At 39.3% G+C, this 25,663-nt stretch overlaps 1 protein-coding gene across 1 annotated transcript; it reads left to right on the plus strand.

Annotated features, from left to right (window-relative positions):
* Nucleotides 1-1,267: 1,267 nt before the first annotated feature.
* LOC18423763 (uncharacterized) lies at nucleotides 1,268-20,499 on the plus strand. Its single transcript, XM_011629950.3, has 8 exons — nucleotides 1,268-1,420; nucleotides 1,544-1,736; nucleotides 1,942-2,167; nucleotides 3,225-3,295; nucleotides 3,414-3,491; nucleotides 3,590-3,677; nucleotides 20,146-20,201; nucleotides 20,305-20,499. Exons 1-8 carry the CDS (start codon nucleotides 1,358-1,360, stop codon nucleotides 20,385-20,387), a joined length of 858 nt encoding a protein of 285 aa, XP_011628252.1. The 5' UTR covers nucleotides 1,268-1,357; the 3' UTR covers nucleotides 20,388-20,499.
* Nucleotides 20,500-25,663: the final 5,164 nt, after the last annotated feature.

A 25,663-nucleotide genomic window follows, 5' to 3' on the forward strand; every position in this document is an offset into this window, starting at 1 on the left:
ATGGCTATTATATGTATATGTTGTGTGATAGTTCAGTGATGAGGATTTGGCCCTCGTGTCTAGAGGCAACCATCGCACGCAAGGGTCACACAGTCCCTTAGCTCACTCTCCTGGGCAACTTCGACCTCATCAAAAGATTACCCATAAACCCTCAAAAGTTTTGTTTCATACCCAAATAATAGGGATTTTATAATTCGATTGGCCTATAGCATATACAGCAAAATCTGAGTATCGGCAAATAGCATTTGCCTATCATGGTCCACAAAAGACCACACTCCCACTGAGTTTATGTTTCACTATATCAGATATCGATTACATACTCTCATAAGGCTTTTAATGGCCACTGAATCCCAATGTCACGATGCCACAAGCTCTATTATCTTGATTTTTTGTCAAGTTCTTGATCTTGGAGATTAGGAGAATGGACTTGGAGCAATTTGCATCCTTAATGGGTTTAAAGTATCCATACAATATCTGCAAATCATAAAATTATCTTGTATCATCTTTGCACTTCCCATTTTTCACTTTTTTTTCTTGAGTCCAATGTGGAATATTCACGATTCTTTAATTTTTACCTACCGTTTGGCGATTCGCATTTTTGCTTCTAACATTTTGGAATAAGAGTGATTTGTTATATGGGTTTTGGTTTGCTGATTTGTTATATATTGTTATTCCTTGACTTGCCAACTACACTGTAGCATGAGTACCACGCGGGCAAGGGTGGCAATGAGCTGGCTGGCTAGGGTCGGTTGAGTGAACCTGGCCCTAAAACACTACGGATCGAGACAAGAAATGTGGCTTGAGGGCCAGACTAGGTGTCAGACAGCCATAGTCCGAATGTAGGGCAAGGCTGGGCTTGGTTTGGCCTGAAGCAGTCCTCTTTTTTCTTTATTTTTTTTCTTTTCTTTAGTTTCAATTTTATTTGGCTCGACCCAATTGGCCCAAGCCCCAACCCTGATAGGCTAGGACAAGGCTTGGGCCAAGCCCTTTTTTGGCCTGGTCGGACCTGGGCCAGCTCTATGGGACCTAGAGTTGGGCTAGGGCCAAGGGCGGCCTGGCCCAAGCTCAGCCCATTGCCACCATATTTGGGAATCCAGAGAGTCCATCTTGCCTAGGGGATGTTTTTTTAACCCTAGATGAGAATATTGTAGTGGAGACGCTAAACCTTTGGATGGAGGGGTAAAATGCAATCACGACCATTCAAAGTAAGCTGCTTGAGTTCTGTCCGAGAACGCGGTTGTGATTTCCACACACAAGTAAACCACTAGCATTTGAAATTCAAATTTCCACCGTTGGGAAACTCTTAAAGCAGTTGTACTGCCGTTTGAGAGGGGAACATCTCTCTGTCTGTGCGGCCATGGGAAGACTACGGGTGAGTGACTACGAGGAGCTACGAAATGCCAGGATCAAAGAAAACCAGGTCCCATTCTATTCAAATCCCCCCTCTCTCTCTCTTTTTCCATCTTCAAATCCTCAAGTCTTGATTTTTCTTCGGCTCCATCTTCAAATCCTCAATTCTTGATTGTTCTTCTCCATTACACAGGCGCGTTTAGCATCTCTTGGACTAGAGAAACAAACCGTGGACCTGAAAGTGTTATTCTCTGTTACAAAATCGAACATATCTACAACAAACAAGCACTGCAAAAGAGTCCTCGACCATGGAGCTCTCAGACGATCCCCACGCCTTAAAGACAAATCAAATGAACCCAAAACTCCCATATCACATTCCAAACCAGGTACTCCTGTTCATTCCATGACCATGAGATTCTACCAAAAAAAAAAAAGTCAAGAGTCACAAAGAGAGAGATAATCAGCCTAAATTCAGTCTCTTGTAGTCACAAAGAGAGAGAATCAGCCTTAACTCAGTCTCTTCTATTCTTTTTTTTTTGTTTTTGTTTTTTAATGTTAACCTAGTGTCTTGTACTCATTTGAGATTTGCAGATACAGGGCTTGTTTGCCTCTCTGAACCAGCTAAAAGGATTTATAGAAGGTTGAAATTGCGTGATTCTGATGGAGAAAATGAGATTAGGCCTGCGAATGCTCCATTAGTGATGATTAATCCAACGATTCTGCAACTCTCACCTGAGGTTTTGGCACGAAGATGCGACAGCAAGGGCAGGGGCAGCGTTTATGACCCTATTTTGGGTATTTGTTGCCATTTTTGCAGGTCTTGATTTAATATTTATGCATGGTAATACGCATTTGGAATTTGTTGACAAGGGCTATTTCTTCCAAATTTTGGTTGTCCTTAGGATTTCTTAAAAAAATAAATGATAATTTCAAAACAAAACTAGAAAACTGGGACGAACAGAAAAAAAAAATGATGGCAATAGAAATGGGGATCAGAGATTTCAGACTCGGCCTTTGCCCGAGCTGAGTAACTATAAAAAAATGAATTTAGAAAATTAAAAAAATGCTAAAAATAAAATAAAATTTTTTAAAGTGGAACAAAACTAAAAACAACATGAGGATTCGAGTGAGATGGAAAAATATAAAAAAAAGAATTTAGAAAAATTGATTTACTGTTGGAGACATTTCAAAAAATTCCAAAAAAAGAAATACTAAAATAGGACATTTGACAATAAAAACTCACGGATCATTATAAAACACATCAAATTACATATGTATTTGACTAGACCGTAAATATGATAGGGATTTACAAATTCTGGTTATACATATTTCCCAATTTAAGTTTATATAAAATTATGTTTACATATGATTTTTAAGGCCGTTTACTTTTTTATGAAATTTAGAGTTTAATGCTTTACATGTCATTTTATTTTTTCATTCTTGCATAAATGTAATATTTCCCAAAAAAAATATAACTAGCCAAGGAGAAATATATTTGTTAGAGTTGTTATATTTGTATAAATATTTCAAGATTAGATATACTTGTTTTTTTCCAGCTTTCTGTTTTTTTTTTGGATGTTGTTATATTGATCGAGCAGAAGAGAAAAATGTTCCTATGAGCCAGAGATGCATAGTGGATTAGATTCACCCAGCACATCTGGACTGTTAATCTGAGTAATTCTCAAATGTCTACAACCATAATACCCACCCCACACCATGTATGACATTGGATTGAAGTCCCAGATGAATTGGGTGCACCTGAGATCGGATGTGCACGGGCCACTAAATCTCTAATCAACGATTTGAAACCCTTTGTTTTTGTTAATTTTCTTGTTTTCTTAAGATTAGGAAATGGAAGTTGTTTACCCTTGCAGGCAGAAGAAGCTCTGTGGGGAAGAAGGGTGCCTCAGGTGTGAAAATCGTGACATGGAGCAACCTTGCTTAGGTCCATAATATTTCCCTAAAATGACAAAGTTACTCTTACTGATCTTTTTAATATGAAAAATTATACCTCTGTGACTGAGTTACTCTTACTGATCAATGGTGATTCAAATTCAAAACAGGAAAGACGGATTGCTCAGTCTGCCATTCACCGAACGGGGTATTTTGCCGAGCCTGCCTTAAAGTTCGGTATGGCGAAGGTAGGAAGCATTAAAAATATAAAATTTTTCATTTCTTCTTTTGTTTCTTAAGGTTTCTTTGAGGATTTAGATTTTAATGGGGAGTGGACTCATATCAGAAATGGAGGAGGTGAGGGAAAACAAGAAGTGGATGTGTCCACACTGCATTGAGGCACAAGGAGTCAAGCCGAACTGGATTTGCAATAGGTATTTCTTCTTCTTCGAACACCTGAAATGGGTTTAAATACTGTGAAATATACTGACATGTTTGAAAATTTATGCAATTAGACTATTATGTAGAGGTGAAACTTAATTAGAGAACATCTTTCTACTGCTGTTGCACATAGTGAGACCAAATCCAAGGTCCTTGTTGCTGTATTTGTTGGGAAATTGGGATATTCTAATTCTTTACTTGATGTGGTGAGCACCCCATCATAATGACTCCAACACCCAAACAAAATACCTAAAAATATGCGATTTATTTCGAAAAAATAGAAACAAGAAAACAAATAAAATGAAAAATCACCAAACCACAACACAAATAAAAGTAGAAGGCACATACCAATTTACATGGTTCACCCAAATTGAGCTACATCCATGGGCAAAGGGTAATTATGCATTTACTATCATTGGAAGAAATTTACAAGTTTGGAGTTTTGTACATATTACGTCATACAATGACAAAAAAAGCTCAAATAATTAATTCTTACCACAATACCACCATCAATCGATTCATCTATTCATCGCTGTCGACTAGGACCATCGCAACGAATAAATGTCGATGAAATACCGTCCCAATACGAGGCCATAATGGTGCTAGGATTTGTGCAAAAACCCAATTTCAATTTCCAAACTTCTCTACACTTTTCCTTTTTGTTATCTCTCTCTAAAATTCACTTTTATAAGCCTCCATAAAAGGCCATTATTTATGATGAAAATACCCGTCATGAAAGAGAAAGAGGGAATGCCATATGGGAGTGATTTTGGCATCATATCCCGACGATTGCACCCTTGTCTTGCCAACCATATCCGGTTATTCCCTTTTTTAAGAACTTAGAGAACTTAGCCAATTCCACAATTTCTTTAGCTCAATAACTTCCATAAGCATGCCTTGTTCATCTTCCTTCATGCTTGTGCTTCTCATGCAAACTTCATCTTCTTCAACACTCTTATCCTTGAGTTCTTTACCCCATCTTACCTTCACACATGCTTTAGGTGAATAATTTTCGATACACTTACTATTGGCGAATCAGAAGAAACCCAAATCTCTACTTAATGTGGTAGGCACCCCATAACAATGATACCAAAATGGGATATCGCCAAATCACAACACATATAAAAGGAGAAGGCGCACACACATTTATGTGGTTACATGAGGCTCATGAAGAAAAGAGGTATGACAAGCCACCACCAGCCCAATCAATCTTGGAATCAATTTGCTAGTAATTGGCTAGTTGGTTCGAGGTTGTTACATTTGTTGTAGTGAGGGCTTCATCGCAATAAGGGGTAATCGAGGTAGCCTCAGTTCCCAACAAGTGGTATCATAGCTCAAGGAAGTGATGCAACATGTTTGGGAAAACGGCAACTCACAAGTTTGAGGTGAAGACACGAACAATGAGGATTATGGAAGTAGAAGTGAGGGATTCTAAGTTGGGAGTGGGAAGTCCTAAGTTGGGAGTGGGAAGTCCTAAGTTGGGAGTGGGAAGTCTTAATTTGGCCAACTTTTTGGGCTCGATCTGACACCTTTGCAAATCCACCTAAAATAAAACTATAGTCAGTGCTTCTATAGTCCACAAGCGTTTTTGGAACTTGTAGGTCTAGTTACGACTCACTTCTTTTTTATTCACACTGGGGATGTAGTGTGTCGAAAAATACCCTACAATAGCTTGCATCACCGAATTTTGCCATTCGGAACAAACTTGGTTCTTCAATTTTTGTTTTTCTTTCCGATCATCGGCATCAACACAACCATTGAAAGGAAATCGTGCCAAGTTTCTTATGTTGCGGATGACTGAGGTGGATTTAGCTCTAATGACTAGGGGCCTTGCTTAAGGGCTTATAAACCTAGGTCCGCTAAAACGTTTTGAGGGAGGTTAATGGCTGGGGACCCTGTTTAGGGCCTTGCTCAAGGGCTTTCTTCACACTTCTGCAATTCTTTTAAGGGAGCTTGGTGGCTGGGGGGGCCTTGCTTAAGGGCTTGTAGACCCAACTCGTCAATGCTCGGATTTGATCTACTGGTGAGGGCCTTACTTAAGGGTTTTCTTCCCACTTTAGCAGTTCTTTTTTATTCCAACAACTGGGGGCCTTGCTTAAGGGCTTGTAGGCCCAGTTTTATCAGAATCATGATTTGTTTGGCAGTTAGGGGCCTTGCTTAAGGGCTTCCTTCCCCATCCGTCAGCTTTTGGTTTCGATCTTCTAGTGGGGGCCTTTCTTAAGGTCTTCCTTCATACTTAAGGGCTTTCGTTTGTGCATTGGATAGACAGTTGAGGGCCCTTAATGGGCCGTATGAGCTGCTACACCAGGGTTTTGAAGTGTTTGACAAGCGGGGTGTTTGAAGTGTATGAGCTGCTACACCAGCCTTCTAAAACATCAACAATCGGGGATCTTAATGAGGTGATCTCTTTGGGGCTTGAACCCCAATCTTATGGGCTCAATCAGGGGCTTTTTGTTGGCCATCCTGAAAATTCTAAACTATCAGCAATTAGGAACGTCAATAAGACGGTTACCCTTGATGTTGAGGAAGGTATTGCTCTGGCTTGACAATCAACCGCCTTTTGGGAGCATTGACCTTGGTTTGTCGATGTGATCTTATTGTTGTTGTTGACTTCTTAGAAGGGAGTCCTTTTGACATGTGGCTGATCCAACTTGCCATCTTGTTGATCTTTCTGACCATAAGGGGCCCTTTGTAGGCTGACACGAGCTGTTGGAGTTTTCTTTAGTTCTTTTTGGTTCCATTAGTAGGGTACCCTTTTGAGAGGAATTGACACCCAAACTATCGAACTTTTGTCCGGAAGGGCCGACTGAATCTGCCCATGTAGGCAATCGCTGCATCAACCTGCTTAGTGGTCCAGACGCCCTTTTAGGTTTTCACTTGAACTGAGTAGAAGTGGTGCTGTAGAACAATTTTCACCAACTCCCCCTTTTTTAGGCTTTTTTACCCGTGACTTCATGGCAATGTTCGCAAAACCAGGCAATCTAACCGCTAACTGCTTGGTTAGATCGGTTCCGGTTTTGGTGATCAACCGATATTTATTTTTTTTTCAAAAAATGTATATAAATTCTCAAAAATAAGGATTTTGATTTGCAATATTTTTTTTAATATTCTTTATAATATGGTAAAGATTAAAATTGTTTTGGTCATTAATACTTACTTTTATATTTTCTCATTTTTCTTAGAAAATTTTAAAAATACCCGTAGGCACAAATTGATTAGTTAAAATTCATTTTTTCATTAATTTTCAACTTCATTTGAATGTGTTTTGTTTTAGTCATTCTTTATATGCTTTTGATATCTTAGTAGATTTTTTTTTTGTATCTTTTTTATTTTTGGCAACATTTTTTTGACCGCCCGAGACTTGCTCGGTTAGGGCGGTTGAATCAACCGGTTTACCAGTTAGGCCTGTTAAATCACTTCCAGACACATATCCAGTTAACCGTTCTGATTCGATTTTGTGAAAACTGCTTCGTGGTCATGTCTGCCTTTATTTTTGTTTGTACTCATGGCGCCCTTTCGGGTTTTCACCATGCCCGGTTTCTATGTTTGGACTCTTTTACCCGTAGCTTCATGTCCACATCCGTCTTTATTTTTCCATTTTCACTCGTAGTGCACTCTCGGGTTTTCACAATGCCCATCTTCTTGGGCACTTTTACCTGTGGCTTCATGGCCACGTCCGTCTTTGTTTTTCTTACATTTTTTTCAGATATATGCTGTGGTGAAGCATATGATGGACGATGGGAATGTCCCCTTCTTGATGGTAAAGAGGTAGGAGTGGGTTAGAATGGCATTTTTTTGGCTCATTGGGGGTTATGGAGGGCTTTGGGTGTGATTCTAGGTCATTGTAATTGACTTGGGTGAGAGCGCTCATTCAAGACCTTAAATGAGGCTCAATGGTAGGTGAAGGTGCTGACTCAACCTATGGTGAAGTGATTTATCTGGGTAGTTTCCTAAAGTTTGGAATGAGTGTGATGAGGACTCACTAGGGGTTGAATTGGTTCAGGTGAGAGCGCCCTTTCGTGGTCTCGAATGCTACACCATGAGTAACAAAAATGTGTCGAGCCAAGTGAGGAGGAAATGGTCAATTGGAGACGGAGGTGTGACCTAATTGGGGATTGAGGGTTTGTTTGATAAGGTTAATGACATGGAAGCTTATTGGGGGGTGAAACTTGTGAGATTCGTGACTCCTTTGGGGATGAATAGTAAGATGGGCTAGGTAGTTGGTGGACCCAGGTGAGGGTGGCGGCCTCATGGTGGGTTATAAATAAGATATCATTCCATGGGGGGGGCTAGATAGACTTAGGCAAGGATGGTCAAAGTGGAATTGAATTTAATGAGGTTTAAAGTTTGAAGGGTGAGGGTTTAAATGTTTGAGGGTTTGAAATTTCAAGGGATTTAATGCAGGTTTAAATGGAAGGGTGATAGTACAAAGGGGTTTGAGTGATATTTTATTAGCTTAGAGGTATGAGTGGGTGATGTTTAATGCAGAGTTATGGTGGTTGAGAGATGAGAGTGGTAAGTGGTGGATTCGTGAGGATGTACAGGAATGAGAGGGTGCACAAGAATGAGAGAGAGTATGTGGAAGATAGAAAATGAAGAAAGATAGAGAGAGAGGAGAGAAAGAGATGAGAGATGAGGGAGAGGAGTAGATGAGGGAGAGAGAGGAGAGCATATAGGAGAGAGAGACAAGGGATTAGAGAGAGCAGAGTGGGCGATGGAGAGGGAGAGACAAGAGATTATAGAGAGAAGAGTTGGCGAGGGAGAGGGATAGAGACGAGAGATTAGAGAGAGAAGAGCACACAAGAGATAGAGAGACTGCACGATGGAGAGAAAGACGAGAGACTAGAGAGAAAATAATTCACAGGAGAGTGTGTGATGTGGAGAGAGAGTGCATGGGCACGGGCTCGGGCCGACGGCTTGGCTCGGCCCACGCACGAGAGAGAGAAAAAAAAGAGGTCCATTCAGCCCTCAATGGGCCTAGCGGCCCAGCTCGAGGCCTTCTTCGGGTGCCTTGCGAGGCCCTCCCACTAGGCTGGAATGAGAGGGTGCACAAGAATGAGAGAGAGTATGTGGAAGATAGAAAATGAAGAAAAATAGAGAGAGAGGAGAGAAAGAGATGAGAGATGAGGGAGAGGAGCAGATGAGGGAGAGAGAGAGGAGAGCATATAGGAGAGAGAGACAAGGGATTAGAGAGAGCAGAGTGGGTGACGGAGAGGGAGAGACAAGAGACTATAGAGAGAAGAGTTGGCGAGGGAGAGGGATAGAGATGAGAGATTAGAGAGAGAAGAGCACATGAGAGATAGAGAGACTGCACGATGGAGAGAAAGACGAGAGACTAGAGAGAGAATAATTCACAGGAGAGTGTGTGATGTGGAGAGAGAGTGCATGGGCATGGGCTCGGGCTGACGGCTTGGCTCGGCCCACGCACGAGAGAGAGAAAAAAAAGAGGTCCATTCGGCCCTCAATGGGCCTGGCAGCCCAGCTCGGGGCCTCCTTCGGGTGCCTTGCGAGGCCCTCCCACTAGGCCGGACCTAGTGGACGCATCGCCACTGGTCCCATGCGATTATGGCACCATTTGCCCAGTATAGACGGTTTCATCCCTAGAGATTTTTTTGCCTAAAAGCCTACTACAAGAGTAGAGTGGCCTTTCTGGCTTGCCCCACAGTTGAAAGCCCCTATCTTTTGTCCAAATAACCATTTCTTTGTGGTGGACCATGCTGAAATTGCATCTTTGTGAGGAGATATGGGAGAAATATGCACTTTTACATTTTTTCACAAGGTATAAAAGGGTGAGAGGGGTCTCATTTTCACTGATTCTCATTTATTTTCACTTTTTAGTGAGAGAAAGTGGGAGACCTCCCCCCTAGAGTGAGAAAGTGTGGTATAGAGGGCTTAAAGAGGACTTCTTGAGGGCACCTTTGGTAAGCCTAACCCTTTCATCATTCTTGATTGCAAGTAGCATTGTCGCTTATTTTCTATGCCTTTCTTCAAATTTTGCATGCTTTTTGCATATTTTGTATGTTTTTTGTCCACTTTGCATACTTTTTTCTCACTTTGTATACTTTTTGCTCATTTTGTATGCTTTTTCCATATTTTGCATGCTTTTGAGTATTTTGTACGTTTTTTTAGCAATTTGCATGCTTTTTTATTTTTTTATTTATCATTTTGCCTGCTTTTTGAGCATTTTGCAATTTGGGTTCAAAAGCATGCAAAATGTTAAAAAAACATGCAAAATACTAAAAAAGCATGCAAAATACTAAAAAAGCATGCAAAATGTTCCTAAAATATATAAAATGCTAAAAAAATTAGGCAAAATGATTAAAAAAAAAAGGTATGCAAAATGCTAAAAAAGCATGCAAAATATGGAAAAACATGCAAAGTGAGTAAAAAGCATACAAAATAAGCAAAAAATATGTAAAGTGGGAAAAAAAATACAAAATATGCAAAAAACAAGCAAAATATACAGGGAAGCATAAAAAATAAGCTAAAATGCTACTTGCAATCAAGAAAGATGAAAGAGTTTCGCTTACCAAAGCCAGGTACTCTAGTGGCTCCTGCCATCAAGCTCGAAGCCTCAAGAAGCCCTCTCTAAGCCTGTTAGACCACACTTTCTCACTCTAGGGGGAGCTCTCCCACTTTCTCTCTCTAAAAAGTGAAAAATGAATGAGAATAGGTGAAAATGAGACCCCTCTCACCCTTTTATACCTTGTGAAAAATGTAAAAGTGCATATTTTTCTCATATCTCTTCACAAAGATGTAATTTCAGCATGGTCCACTATAAATAAATGGTTACTTAGACAAACGATAAGGGCTTTCAACTGTGGGGCAAGTCAGAAAGACCACTTTGCCCTTGCAGCAGGCTTTTGGGTAGAAAATCCCCCTGGGGCAAAACTATCCATACGGGGCAAATGGTGTCAGAATCGCGTGGGACTGGCGCTGATGCATCGACTAGGTCGGGCTTAATGGAAAGGGCCTCACCCAACACCCGAAGGAGCCCCTGAGCTAGGCCATCAGGTCTATTAAAGGCCCAACAAACATTTTATTTTTCTCTCTTCTCTCTTGTGCATGGGCCAAGCGAGGCCATCAGCCCAAGCCCGATCCCATGCACTCTCTCTCCCTCGTGCGCTCTCTCTCTTATGCACTATTCTCTCTCTAATTTTTCATCTTTCTCTCTCTTTCCCGTGCACTCTTTTCTCTCTCTAATCTCTCGTCTCTCCCTTTCCTTATCCCAGTCCTCTCTATCCCCTCCCGCACTCTCTCTCCCATGCGCTCTCCTCTCTCTCTCCCCCTCATCTTCTCCTTCTCTCCCTCATCTATTGTCTCTTTCGCTTCTCTCTCCCCCCTCATCTTTCGTCATTTTCTCTCTCCCCTGTGTACTCTCTTTTTCATTCTAGCGCACCCATTCATTCCCATGCACTCTCTCATTCCCGTACACTCTCTCACCTCCACCACTCACCACTCTCATCTCTCAACCACCCTAACTCGCCATTGAACCGCACTCACTCATACCTTTAAGCTAACAAAATATCACTCAAACCCCTTTGAACTCTTATACTTCCATTTAAACCTCCCTCATCTCTCGTCTCTTTCTCTCTTCTCTCTCGCTCCCTCATCTTTTGTTATTTTCTCTCTCCCTCATGTACTCTCTTTCTCATTCTCATGCACCCTCTCATTCTTGTAAACTATCTCACCTCCACCACTCACCATTCTCATCTCTCAACCACCCTAACTCCCCATTAAACCCCACCCACTCATACCTCTAAGTTAACAAACTATCACTCAAACCCCTTTGAACTCTCACCCTTCCATTTAAATCTCCATTAAACCCCACTCATCTCTCTAACCTACAAGCCCCTAAAACCATTTAAATCCCTTGAAATTCCAAACCCTCAAACATTTAAGCCCTCACCCTTCAAACTTTAAACCCCATTAAACTCCATTCCACTTTGACCATCCTTGCCTGGGTCTATCTAGACCCATAGAAAGACATCTTATTTATACCCCCACCAGGAGGCCGTCACCCTCACTTGGGTCCACCAACTCCCCAGCCCATCTCATTATTCATCCCTAAAGGAGTCACGAATCTCACAAGTTTGTCACTCCCCAATGAGCTTCCAAATCATCAACCATACCAAACAAACCCCCAATCCCTAGTTGGGTCACATCTCTATCTCCACTTGACCATTTCCTCCTCACTTGGCTTAACACATTTTTGTTACTCATTGAGCACCATTCGAGACCACGAATGGGTGCTCTCATCTGAACCAATTCAACCCTAGAGAGTCCTCATCACGGCCATTCCAAACTTTGGGAAACTAACCAAAACCACTTCACCATAGGTTGAGTCAGCACATTCACTTACCATTCGTCCGAGCCCACGGTTCACACTAAGTACCTGATCATTTCTCTCTCCTCTCTCCTTTTCTCTCTCTCTCTCTCTCTTCCCTCTCAGCATCTCTCTTCTCTCTCTCCACTCGATCTCTTGCCCTTCCCTCTCTCTCTCCCCCCTCTCTCAGTCTCTCTCTCTCTCCCTCTCCCCCTCTTATTCTCTCTCTCTTCCTCTATCTCTCTCTGGCTTGAACCAGTCTCCAGGCCATCGATTCCTCTCTTTCCCTTTCTCTCCCTCACTCTCTCTTCAGCTTGAACCTGGCAGCCAGGCTGCCGGTTCGCTCTCCCCTTCTCTCTTTATCTCGAATTGGTGGTTGGTAGTCGGTTCTCTCTCTTTTTTCTCTTTCTCTCTCTTCTTTCTCTTCCCCCCTCTCTCTCTCCTGCTCGAACTGGCGACTAGGCTGCCGGTTCCCTCTTTCCCTCTCTCTCTCTCCAGCTTGAACTAGCGGCCAGGCCATTGGTTTCCTCTCTCTTTCTCTCTCTCCCTCTTTCTTCTCTTTCTCTCTCTTCTTTTTCTTCACCTCTCTCGATTCTCTCTCACTCTCTCTCCCATCTCTCTCTCTTTCCCTCTCTCCCTCTCTCCAATCGCTTTCATCTCTCTCTCCCTCTCTCCCTCTTGGTCTCTCTTTCTCTTCCCTCTGTCCCTCTTGGTCTCTCTCTCTTCCCTCTGTCCCTCTTTCTCTCTCTCTCCCTGTCTTCTTTCTCCCTCTTTCTTCTCTTTCTCTCTCTTCTTTCTCTTCCCCTCTCTCTCGATCTCTCTCTCCCTCTCGGTCTCTCTCTATTCCCTTTCTCTCTCTTTCCCCCTTTCTCATTTTTTCTTCTCTATCTCTACTGTTATCTCTTTCTCTCTCAAACTGTCAACTCTCTCTCAAACCTTAAGGTAGCGTTTGATAAAGGTGTAAATTAATTAAAGTGGCATGCTTTTACTCAAACGGTGTTTTCACCTGTTTGACAACACATATACCTGGGAAAGTCAGAATACCCTCTTTCCCACTTTTTACTATTGACCTTTAGAAAGTTGATGTGCATGGGGGGGGGGGGGGGGGGGGGGGGGGGGGGGGGGGGGGGGGGGGGGAGGGGGAGGGTGAGCGTCAGCTTTCGGTGAATGTCGGAGCACCCCTCTTGCTTAAACCCGTGAAGCCGTGCAAATCCGTGAAGCCCTGAAGCCTTGAAGCTCTGCAATAAATTTGTGAAGTCCTGCTACAAACCTGTGAAGCCCTGAGATAAAAGCCACTCATAGGGTAAAAACTCAGAGAAGAAAACTCATGCTCAGGGAGAAGAAATTCTTAAAGAAGAAAACTCACGCTCACAGAGGAGAAACCAAATCAGTGAGTATTTGTTTCTTACTGTTTATTTTGATGATAAACCCCAAATGACTACAATAATATATTTCCTTTTGTTGCGATTTTTGCTAATAAACCCTAAACCAATGAGTTTACGCACTGATAAACCCCAATTTTCTTTTGCTATGATTTTTGTTGATAAAACCTAAACTAGTGAGTTTACTCACTGATAAAGCCCAAATTAGTGAGTTAACTCACTGATAAACCCTAAATCAATTATATTTTTGGTTGTAAATTGAGTTCTAAGGCATTGCGATAACTTTATTTCATGATTTTGCTTTGATATAAATCCGATTTTAGTCTTGATTTTAGTAGTTTTGCTCATGATCAAATTGCAGCATTAATTGATTCAAGATTCTTGATAAATATGTGGTTCAAATATGATCAAGGAATCACAACTACATTATTAGTTTTCCTTTATTGCTATGTCATTTTTGTTTGGCATTCAAAGCTTCAGTTTTCATGTGAATAGAAGAAAGTCTTTACATCTTAAGTAAACATTTTATGTAATTTTGATGCCTCTACAACAGAATTGTTGAAGCTCGTGATGAGCTCAAATTTCGGTTAAATACATCCAATAAAAAAAAAATTTATTTGTGTAGAACAATATCTTGGGGACTTCAATAAGAATGTTATGGATTTTTGACATGAATGGGTGGTCCAAATAAATCAAACTTGGAAAGTAGTTAGTTTCATGTTGAAAATTATAGTCTATGCCCAAATGTCACTGATGCTTAAGTTTTCATATAACATGTAGGTGTAGAGAGAGAGAGCATTTGATGAGGATGGACTTGATGACAATATTCCTAAATATTTATGTAAATATTGATCTTTTTTTTAATCTATTTACTTTTTTTGTTATGTGCTGGATAAATAGAAGGAACCTTATTTAATTATAAAATATGTTTTAAAAACTGTATTGCACACATCATATCAATGAAATGCATAATGAACAGTATTACAGGCAGTTTCCAGCTTTCCTATTGCCAAACAAGTGAAACCAGCACCACAGGTTATCAAATAAGGTTTCCAGCTTTCACCCTACCAATTTTCACATGCATTCTAGAATCCGGAAGTCAGCAGCAGGGGTGATTCCTAGGGACACTGTAGTGAAAGTTTACCGAATACCACTTAAAATCTCTTTCTATTTTTACTCTAAATCCCTCGCTCTCCCAAACTCTCTTATATCTCTTTCTTATTTTAAATCTCTCTCAACCTCTCTCAAATCTCTCTTAATTCCTCCTCAAACTTTCTCATATCTCTCTCTATCTCTCTTTAATCTCTCATTCTCTTTATCTCTCTTAATCCCCTCCTAATTCTCTCAATCACTTTAAATATCTCTCTTAAACTCTCAACTATCTCCCTCCCTTCTCTCTCTTTCTCTCTCTCCCCTTCTCTGTCTTCCCCTCTTTCCATCATTCTCTATCTCATTCTCTTTTGTTTCTCTCCCCTTCTTATCAAACTTCTGTCCTCTGTCTTCTTTTTCATCAAATCATTTGTTTGTAGGCTCTGCTGAGGTTCGCTTGTTTTGGGTCCATCCTACAGTTCAATTCTTTAAATATCCTCCACGTTATTTAGACTTCAATCTAATACCTTTTCTGCCTTTGGTAAAGTCTCCTAGGGGAGGTGATGCCGGCAGCCTATTGGATTTGCAAGTGATTCTTTCTCCCCCCTTCTTCCTTCATTCTTTTCACTTCCTACTTCGTCTTCTCCATCTCAACACCACCCCCCTAATATTTTTAAATGCATCTTTCTTAGGACATGCCAAGGTCTTCTGACCCCTTTGTCTGGTCATCTTATGTACGTGTGTTTATAAGGCCTGGAGTATAGCAAAGGAGTTAGAGTCGGACCGAGCCATAGGTTGGGAGCCTTCGTATCATTATTTAAGAGGGCAGTCTGCATGCCCTAGCATGGCACTAACCCATCTGTGAGCTAAGTCCTGCCTCACACCTCTAATTCTAATTCTCTCTCTTTAGTTGGTCTCTACCCTCACCCACACGAACAACATGCGCACCACGGTTTTCAAGAGAGTGATCTCGGGCTGGGTCCCCTTTCCGGGTCCCCATGCTAAAACCCGACAAGATCAAGGCCCAACCAGAGGTCTTATGGCAAACGTTGTTGATTTTGTGGAAATCTTGGCCACATAAAGGAAAATTGTTGGCAAAGAAAAATGTAAAATTCCTCAAAATGTTTATTGAAGATGAGGTGTTGATAATGGGATGTAATCCTATGTACTATCAAAGTTGGATACTTGATAGTGGAGCCACACATCATATGTGCCCGCATAGATCATGGTTTAATGCATATGAGCCATGTGAGGGCAGTTTGATATCAATGATAAATAATTCAATGAGTAAAATGATTGGAATAGGCGCAGTTCGCATAAGGATGTATGATGAGATGATTCGAATACTTGAAAATGTGAGACATGTGTCGAATTTAAAGAAGACCTTGATTTCATTTTTTTCTCTAGATATGGAAGGCTACAAATTTACTGGGTAAGGTGGAGTGCTCAAAGTTTCAAATGGGGCTCTAGTTATGATGAAGAGAGTCTAGGAAAAAACTTGTATAAATTATTGGGGAGCACAATTATAAATGAAAAAGTAAATTATAGAAGAAGAAGAAGTTCGACAAGGTGCACATGGTTTGACAATTAAAGATCGTGGTGACTTGAAACAAAGTCGTGAATAAATATATTTGGTAGGGTGGAGAAATTGAAGATTTGGGACTTTCACAAGGGGATGTGAAGCCGAAAACCCCTCATGAAATTCCTTCGAGCCAATGCTCAAAATTTGGTGAAGGAAAGGCCGATGTGATTAAAGTTATGCATGCTAATCTAATGTTCATCTTGACTATTACCATGATTAGTACAAAATTTGTCATTTTACTTGTTTATTTCTTCCTTGATTGGCTTGTGTTAAGAAGCGATTGTTGGAATGAAGTGAAATTGATACTTTAAAATTTAAGAAACATGGGCAAGTATTGCCAAGGTTTTGAGCATATGTAAGACTTCGTGGGAGAGACCTATGTAAGGGATCTCGATGACATGAGATTATGCACCAGTTGTGCTCGTAAAGGGGTAGAAATTTTTTCACCTAAAGCATATGTGAAGGCAAGATGGGCACAATAACTCTAAGATGAAAGTATTGAAGAAGGTGGAGTTTACATGAGAAGCACAAATATGAAGGAAGATGAGCAAGACATGTTCATGGCAGTTATTGGGTTAGAGTGCTTACAACATTGGCTAAGTTCTCTAAGTACTTCAAGAAATGAATGATCGGATTTGGATGGCAATATGAAGATGTGATTTTATATCAAGGTGAAGATTATTGAGATCGTCATGTAAAATCACCTCCCATTTAACCTATGATATTCCTCTAAAAGCTAAGGGCAATTTTGGCCCAATGAAAAATAACTTTATTAGGCATTTAAAAGTCCTTGTAGAGAGAGAGAGAATGCATAACGTGATAAGAGAGCTCTTTGTGAAGAGGAGAAAAAGGAGTTTTGGGGAAAGAATAGAGATCGGGGGTTTTGACAAACCCAGCTTTATAATAGCTTTGTATTGGGCCGGATTTCATCGGTGTTTCTTCGAGGCGATTGTGATGGTCAACGGTGACGAAGAAAGAAGTTGATCGGTGGTATTATTATAATAGAAAATATCAATTTGACCTTTCTTTACCATTGTATGAGAAAATCCAAAACTTGTAATTCTTCCATTGATAGAGAATCATTTCCTTGCCGGTTGATGTAGCTCGATTTTAGGTTAACTACGTATATTGTATATTTATGGTGCTTTGATTATGATTTGTAGTTTTCCACTTTTACTTTCTTTTGATTTCATTAAATTATTATCAAATTTGCTACACCATAAATTCGATTCTTGGGTGTTGGATTTCTTGGAATCAATTTGCCAAGTTAGTTTCGAGGTGTTAAATTTGTTGTAATGGCGGGTTCAATACAACAAAAGGTAATCGAGGTAGCCTCAGTTCCCAACATCTACAAACACAATTGGTACTTGATCTTTATGTCACCGAGATCCCTTACATAAGTCTATCCTACGAAGTGTAATTCATAACCTTGGCAATGCTTGCCCATACTTCTTAAATTTTGAAGTACCCATTCCAAAAGTTTCTTTTAGGCTAAAACATAAGCCAATTAAAGAAACCACAAACAAGTGAAATAACAAATCTTATAAAAATCATGACAATAATCAAAATAAAGATTAGAGTAGCATGCAACTCTCTAATCACATCGGCCCTTTCTTCACCAAATTTTGAACATTAGCCCAAAAGGAATTTATGTGGTGTTTTCAGTTTCACATCCCTTTGTGCAAGTCCTAAATTTTCAATTTCTCTACCTTGTCGAATATCCTTATCAAGACCTTGCTTTGTGCCACCAAGATCTTCTATTGTCAAACAATGTGCCCCTTGTTGAGCTTCTTCTTCTTCTACAACCAAATTTATCTTTTCATTTATAATTGTGTCCCTAATAATTTTACAAGTTTCCTTCTCAGATTCCCTTCATGATTACTAGAGCCCCCTTTATAACTTTGAGCACTCCACCTTGCCCAGTAAATTTGTAGCCTTCCATATTTAAAGAAGAAGGTGAAATTATGCTTTTATTCAAATATGACACATGCCTCACATTTTCAAAAGTTCAGACCCTTTTGTTATACATCCTTATGCAAACCGAGCTCACACCAATTGTCTTGTTCATTGAGTTGTTTCCCATTGATGCCAAACCGCCTTTACATGACTTATATGCATCAAACCACGATCTATGTGGGCACATATGATGTGCGGCTCTACTATTAAGAACTCAACTATTATAGTAAATGGGATTGCATCCCACCATCAACACCTCTTTTTCAATATACCTGGGTGTTAATTCTTCAACTTGGTGAGCATTATTCTTGGCCTCACCTTGCCCTTCTATTCCTGAATTGAAACATTTTGAGGAATTTTGCCTCTTTTTTTTTTTCCAACAATTTGGCTTTATGTGGCCACATTTGCTACAAAACCAACAACTTTTGTTATAAGACTCTTTTGACTTTAATTGGTTACTTGAGGAATCTCTTGATGAACTAATCTGTTCATCTAACTGGCCTTTTGCCATTAGGACATCTATCTTTGAACCCATTGAATCATCCATCGATGCCTTCTTTTGAAGTTCATTAGTAAGAACCGCACTACAAATTGAGCCAAACTCAAGAGAATCTTCTTTACTACAACTCAATTTAGTAACAAGGTTATAATAGGATTATGACAATGTACAAAATAAGGTGATCGCCTTATCTTTTTCCTCTATTCTCATACCAATACTCTTAAGTTGACAAAATATATTATTAAATTCATTCTAATATTCTGACACTTTTGCATCCTTTTTCATTATCAAGGAATACAATTTTCTTTTGAAGAAAATTTGGTTCGAAAGAGGTTTTGTTTGATACAAACTTTCTAATTTTTTTCACAAATCTTTTTCCATCTTTTCCCAAACAATATTAAACAACACTTCATTTGTCAAACACAAACGAATAGTGGCCTGTGCCTGCATATCAACTTCCTCCTAATCATTATCGATCATATTTACCAGTTTCTTATATTTTCCAAGTAATGCCTTGTATTGCCCTTGGTTTACTAATAAAATCTTGCAATTTTAATTTTCAAATTTCAAAATCATCTTTCCCATTAAACTTTTCCACCCCAAACTCGTGACTTGCTATTTTTTCAAAAATATTACACTTTCTTGAGCTTTGATACCGGCAAATCGGGATATCCCAAATCCTTACTTGATGTGGTGAGCACTTCACAACAATGATTCCAATACCCAAACAAAATACCTAATAACAATAATATGTACAATATATTTAAGAAAATTATAAAAAAAGTAAAATGAGAAATCACCAAACTACAACACAAACAAAAGTAGATGACATACTCACATTTATGTAGTTCACTCAAAATGGGCTACATCTACATGCAAGGGATATGGATGCCTTCATTATGAATGGAAGAAATAAGTTTGGGGTTTTGTAGATATTACCTTATAAAAAAAATAAATAAATAGATAGTTCATACCGCAATACCATTATCAATCGACTCATCTCTTCGTCACCGTCGACCAATTCCGTCCCTGAGAAGAAATACCGATGAAAAACCGGCCTAATATGAGGCTATAATTCTGTTAGGGTTTGTGCATAAATTTCAATCATCCAAACTTCTCTATACTTTTCTTTTTTGTTTTCTCTCTCTAAAATTCACTTCATATGCCTCTATAAAAGGTCAATTTTCTACGATGAAAATACCCCTCGTGAAATAGAGAATGCCATATCGGAGTGATTTTGGCATCACATCCCAACCGTATTGCACTAAAAAAGTTTAAATATCAATTGAGAAAGCCAATTTATACTCCATGTTTGAACAAGACATGGAATAAAATTGGGTGACCTTATGCTGAAATTGGTACAACTGAGCTAATGAATACAACACTAAACATGTATTCCTATAAGCTATGCTTTATTATGGATGTAGAATTCTTGAATACCAAGTATCAAGCTCTAATTTTGCATGTGTCAGCTTCACTATTGCTGGATATGAGTTGAAATTTAGTTATCAAATAAATATATTGTCAGGGTTTGTGCTCCACTTTTGTAAAACTTAAAAACACTAGAGATAGGATCATCTGTAACTACCAAGGTCTTAAAATCCATGAATTTTCTTTTTGTCGACAGTTCCTTTTGCTTGAAGAAACGCAACATCGCCCCCACTGGAATTGCCATCTTTAGAGGTTTGGATTTTGGAGCCATTCCCCATCTCACAAAGATTTATTTATTTTTTTTTTTTTTGTAATTTAATGATGATGATTTTTTATGTCAATTTTGCTTTTGAAGCTCGGGAAATGGGATACAAATCGGTGGCGCATTTCCTTACGGATGCATTGGAGCGACTGAAGAGGAGTAAGAGCAATGCTTAAATTGGCATATGTTTCTCCTGAATTGTTGGCATGGCAAAGCCGATTTTGTACCCAAAAGAGAACCTAAGGAGAAAGAGGACGTTGTTAAAATGCATTATGATTTTCTACTCTCCATCTTTGCCCTCGCAGTAGTTCCGGTTGGCTAGGCCCGGGCACGGCCCAGGACTCTTTGAGGCAGAGGCTGAGAACAGGTACCGGAGTAGGACCAAACTGGCCCTATTACTGGTTCGAGCACCAACCTGGCCCTATTACTGGTTCGAGCACGCTTTAGCTATGTTATCAGGTTCAAGGCTTAATTAATCGGCCTAGGCTTGGGATTTAGGCTGTGCCCAAGCTGAGTAAGTCTGATGACCCCGAGTATCCGGACTCACTAAGTAGCATTCGAGCCCAAGAAAGGCCTAAAAACTAAAATATTAAAAATAAAAGAAAATTATCATAAATATATCTTAATTTTCGTCTAATTAGAAGAAAAAAAACTTTATCTTTCATAAATTTCGTCCACACCTTTTTTTTTCAATTTTAATTTTAATTTTTTTTTGGACTAAAATAACTTTTACAGTACCGTAAAGCACCATTGCGATAATTTAATTACGGTAATGTTTAACGCACTTTATATGACACTTAGAATACCGTAAGATCTCCAACCTTTATTACGGTACTTGAATTACCATAATCTTACAATCCATGAAGTTTTGACTTTCACCAACAAGAGAGAGAAAGAAAATGAATTAAGAAATAGGGAGAGCAGGGAAAGAAACACCTATGTGATATTTTTGGAGGGAATACAATTTTTTTTTTATCTTTAATGATAATAATCGCCCCTTTTTTATTTTGGTAAAAAGACCACTACAGATGGTCTTATTACAATCAATATATATTTCAAAAATAAAACATCACAACAATAAAATAAACTCAACCACTTGATGCCATTTATACAACCTAATACTATGCTTGAGAATAAAATAAAATAGCAAGTAAGTAAAAAAGAAGATGTCGTAGATTACCTCAATCGGGTTTATTACACCCCACACCGAGTCACCACATCCAATGACGCGTGATCAGCAGTCTAGCTTCAATCTCGAACTGGGAAAGCTAATTTTAGCCAAACTAGATAACCACCTTTAAATATCTATAAAACCTTAACTTCAAAATTATTAGGCTCAAACCCTAATTTTCCCAACCCTTAGTATCTTTAGGTTAAGAGAGAGAGAGAAGGAGACCTAGGGTTGGGGCATGCCCCCTATGGGTCGTAAGAGAGAGGGGTGGTTAGAGAGAGAAAGCTTGAGAGGAGAGAGGGGCATGATCCCTAGGGAGGAGAGAGAGGGGTTATGGGAGAGAGATAGGTATGTAGAGATGGGGGAGAGCACCCCTATTTATATTGAAATTTAGGTCTAGGGTTTCTTTAAGGTTTCCCATAGTCTGCCTTTTTATTGAGATTGAATATGGATCGTTGATCAATGTGACTTGTGGGGTGAGAGATCTGAACCATCCATTCCATAGATGGGCCATCAACATGATGGAATGTGCATGAACTACTATCCCGCTTTCCATAAACCAATTTTCCCATCAATGTATTTAAATAACTTAAATCTATTAAAATATCATGCATTCTATAAAATTGCATAATCCATCTCATGTTTTCCATAAGAATATTTCTATAATATCAAGTCAAGATATTCATTTAATAATCAAGATAATATATCGTCAATATTTCCCAAACAATATTTGACCCTATGCTTATAAGGTAGCCTTTCCAAAAATTACAAAACTTGATATCAAAGTAGTAACAAAGGGAGCAATGGGTGGGGCGTGCCACCCATATCTGGCATATGTGGGCCCCCATGAAAATTTTATAAATATTTTAAAATTTTATTTAAACATTATTTGAATTTTATATAATTTGTAAAATCAATAACTTTATTTTTATAATTCCAAAAGTCATAAATAAAATATTGAAAGATTCATAAAAATTTAAATAATAAATCTAAAATAATTTTTCTATAATAAAGTGAACAAAATTAAATTAATATGATGGGAAGTGGATCCATATGGTTCAGGAATTTTATCAACGATCACAGGGTACTCCACCTTCAACTGTGGACTACAAACCACACTTACTTTATCGAACCAACACAGTATTTCTCATGACCCACAGTCCAAGCAGGGGCTCATTAGCGGGTCACCAAAGTCTGGTCGATGAGTCAAGGAGTGGCGATCCCAGTTTGTGGATTACAGGTCTTCCCCTAGAGAAAAGTCAAGGTCACCACGACTTGATGCGACCACAGCTCTATGACGTATAGAGTTATATCTCGCACATGCATACGCTTCACCCAAAGGTGGATATTTGGCTTTCCCAAACGATTTATCTATATGCATGCCGTGTGATGGATCATGAATGAGGTTTTGACCCCCGTCTCTGTAGGCCTACCATCACACACAAAGGTCACACAGTCCCTCGGCTCACTCGTCTAGGCATAAAGTCTGACCTCTCAAGGGCCAACCCAAAAACCGTTCTTCGTTTATTTTTTATGCTCAGGTACCTTGGGTTTTCCAACCGACTGGCCTAAATCGTCAAGCACAGTCCGATATCAGCAAACATCATTTGCTTAGTATGGTCATCGAGGGACCACACTCCCACTAAGTTTATGTTCCACTATAATAAATGTTTTTCATTACACACTCATAAGGCCTTTAAAGGCCACATAAACCCAACATCTCCCACTTGGCCTTTGAAGGCCTTATATTCTCTCTTCCTCACTTTCTATCATCCCCATCTCTCTCACATGTCTCACAAAAACATTAGGGACAACTCCCTTAGTCAGAGGGTCTGCAATCATCAAATTGTAAATGTAACTGATCTCGATCTCTTTCAATCTCACCTCATTTCTCAGGTGATAGAAGTATGACTTGATATGTTTGAACATCTTGTGAAACAGAGGCTCCTTAGAGACACAAATAGCTGCCGTGTTGTCGCAAAAAATTCGCATCGCCTCACAACGTATAGGATGGAAATTAACTTGATTAAGAAACTTCTTAATCCATACAGCTTCCTTGGCTGCTAGACAACATACCACATACTCGGATTCCATGGTGAACAAAGCCAAAATATCTTGTTTCTTTGACTTCCAAGAAACCACACCCCCTCTAAGCATAAACACATACCCAGATGTAGACTTCGCATCATCTGGATCTGCGAGATAGCTTGCATCTGAATATTCCTTTATTGCTATTTCAGTTCCCCCTTTATATGTGAGCACATAGTTCGTGGTCCCTTTTAAATATCTGAGAATTCTTTTTAATGCTTTCCAACGCTCCTCTCCTGGATTGCTTTAGAAACGGCTCACCAGACTCATGATGAATGACAAGTCAGGCCTTGTTCCTGTCATGACGTACATAAGGAACCCAACTGCGCTCCTGTATGGTACTCTCTCCATGGCTCTTATATCTATGTCTTCGGTCGGACACATTTTATTACTAAGCTTCATTTTTTTGTCCATTGGGGTTGACAAGGGCTCATACATATTCATATGAAACTTTTTCAGTATCCGCTTACAGTAGGTCACCTGGGAAAGTTGGATAGTCTTCTCTCTCCTGTTTCTTATTATCTAGATGCCCAACACATATAAAGCTTCTCTAAGATCCTTCATATCGAAGTCTTGTACAAGAAAATTTTTCGTTTCTACTACTAAGGCAATTGAGCTACTAACAATTAGCATATCATCCACAAATAACGATATAAAGACCACATCACTCCCACTGACTTTTTGATATATGCAATAATCCTCATTATTTATAGAGAACCCTATAAGAGCAAGGGTCTCTTGAAATTTTATGTACCATTGTCGCGATGTTTGTTTCAGGCCATAAAGGGATTTATTAAGTTTGAATACTAGGTTTTTTTTCCCTTTGTCCTCAAATCCCTCAGGTTGGGTCATGTAAATTTTTTCTTCTAAATCCCTATTTAGAAAGGTTGTTTTGACATCCATTTGATGAACCTCAAAGTCAAAATGGACGGCTATAGCTATAAGGATTCGGATGGACAGAAATTTGGCACTAGGGGAAAAAGTTTCATCATAATCTATCCATTATTTCTGGGTGAAAACCTTTGTAACCAATCTAACTTTGTATTTTTCTATTTTCCCTTCAGAGTTCAACTTTTTCTTAAAAATCCACTTACAACCAATGACCTTACGTTTATAAGGTAGATGTTCTAATTCCCATACATAGTTTTTATTAATGGAAGCATACTCATCTTTCAGGACTTTTACCCAGTATTCCCTTTCAAGATAGGTCAAGGCTTCATGATGAGTTTTAGGTTCTAAATCTAGATCTTCCTTAACCTTATCAAAATGTTCTCCAAGGTAGACAAATTTTTCTAGGTAAAAAGGTGGTCTACTGACTTGGTTACTTCGTCTTGGTTCAGGTAAAGGTTCACTTTCTATAGGGAGTTCAGGATCAGGTTGGGTTGGTTTAGAAGTTTCAGGTTCAGGGTCTCGGATTACATCCTTGTTTTGGGCCTCCTCATAAAAGTCGGCTTGTTTTCTAATCACCCTTGCTTCAAGGAACTCTTTCTCGAAGAAGTGAGCATCGCGGCTTTCAATAAGCGCACTTGTTTTAAGGTTGTAGAATCGATACCCCTTACCATGATCTGGGTAACCAATTAAAATGGATTTGATTGTTTTCGGTTGCAATTTGGTTTTATTTTGATGTGGGATAAGGACATGGGCTGAGTAACCCCAAACTCTCAAGTGTTCAAGGGAAGGAGTACGACCTGTGAAAATTTTGTGAGGAGTAAATTGGGTAGCTTTTGTGGGAGTCCGATTAAGGATGTAACATGTCGTCAATATGGCTTCTCCCCAAAAGTCTAAAGAGAAAATTGCATGCCCCATTATACTCCTTACTATTTCAACTAAAGTCCTAGTACATCTCTCATCTACACCATTTTGTTCAGGAGTATAAGGCATGATGTATTGATGGATAATTCCATTTTCAACGCAGAGTTCTTTAAATATGTCAAATGAATATTCCCCTCCTCTATCGGCTCTAAGAACTTTGATTTTCAGGTTGGTTTGATTATCTACCTCGGCCTTATATTCTTTGAATTTTTCTAGGGCTTCTAATTTTGCAAGAATAAGGTACACATGGCCATATTGAGAGTGGTCATCTATAAAAGAGATAAAATATCTTTTTCTACTTTTGGTGGTCACATTTATAGGTCCACATATGTCACTATGAATGATTTCCAATACGCTAGTAGTTCTTTTTGCCCTGGTGGT

The sequence above is a fragment of the Amborella trichopoda genome, chromosome 4, assembly GCF_054954075.1.
Source record: "Amborella trichopoda isolate Santa Cruz 75 chromosome 4, AtrichopodaSantaCruz75HAP2 v2.0, whole genome shotgun sequence".
Lineage (NCBI taxonomy): Eukaryota > Viridiplantae > Streptophyta > Magnoliopsida > Amborellales > Amborellaceae > Amborella > Amborella trichopoda.

Excerpts from the sequence above, each read along its gene's own strand:
- LOC18423763 (XM_011629950.3), top strand. The coding sequence starts at position 1,358 with ATGGGAAGACTACGGGTGAGTGACTACGAGGAGCTACGAAATGCCAGG. Across the intron at positions 2,168-3,224 it reads ATTTGTTGCCATTTTTGCAG|GCAGAAGAAGCTCTGTGGGG; the intron begins GTCTTGATTTAA and ends TTACCCTTGCAG. Across the intron at positions 3,492-3,589 it reads TAAAGTTCGGTATGGCGAAG|AAATGGAGGAGGTGAGGGAA; the intron begins GTAGGAAGCATT and ends GACTCATATCAG.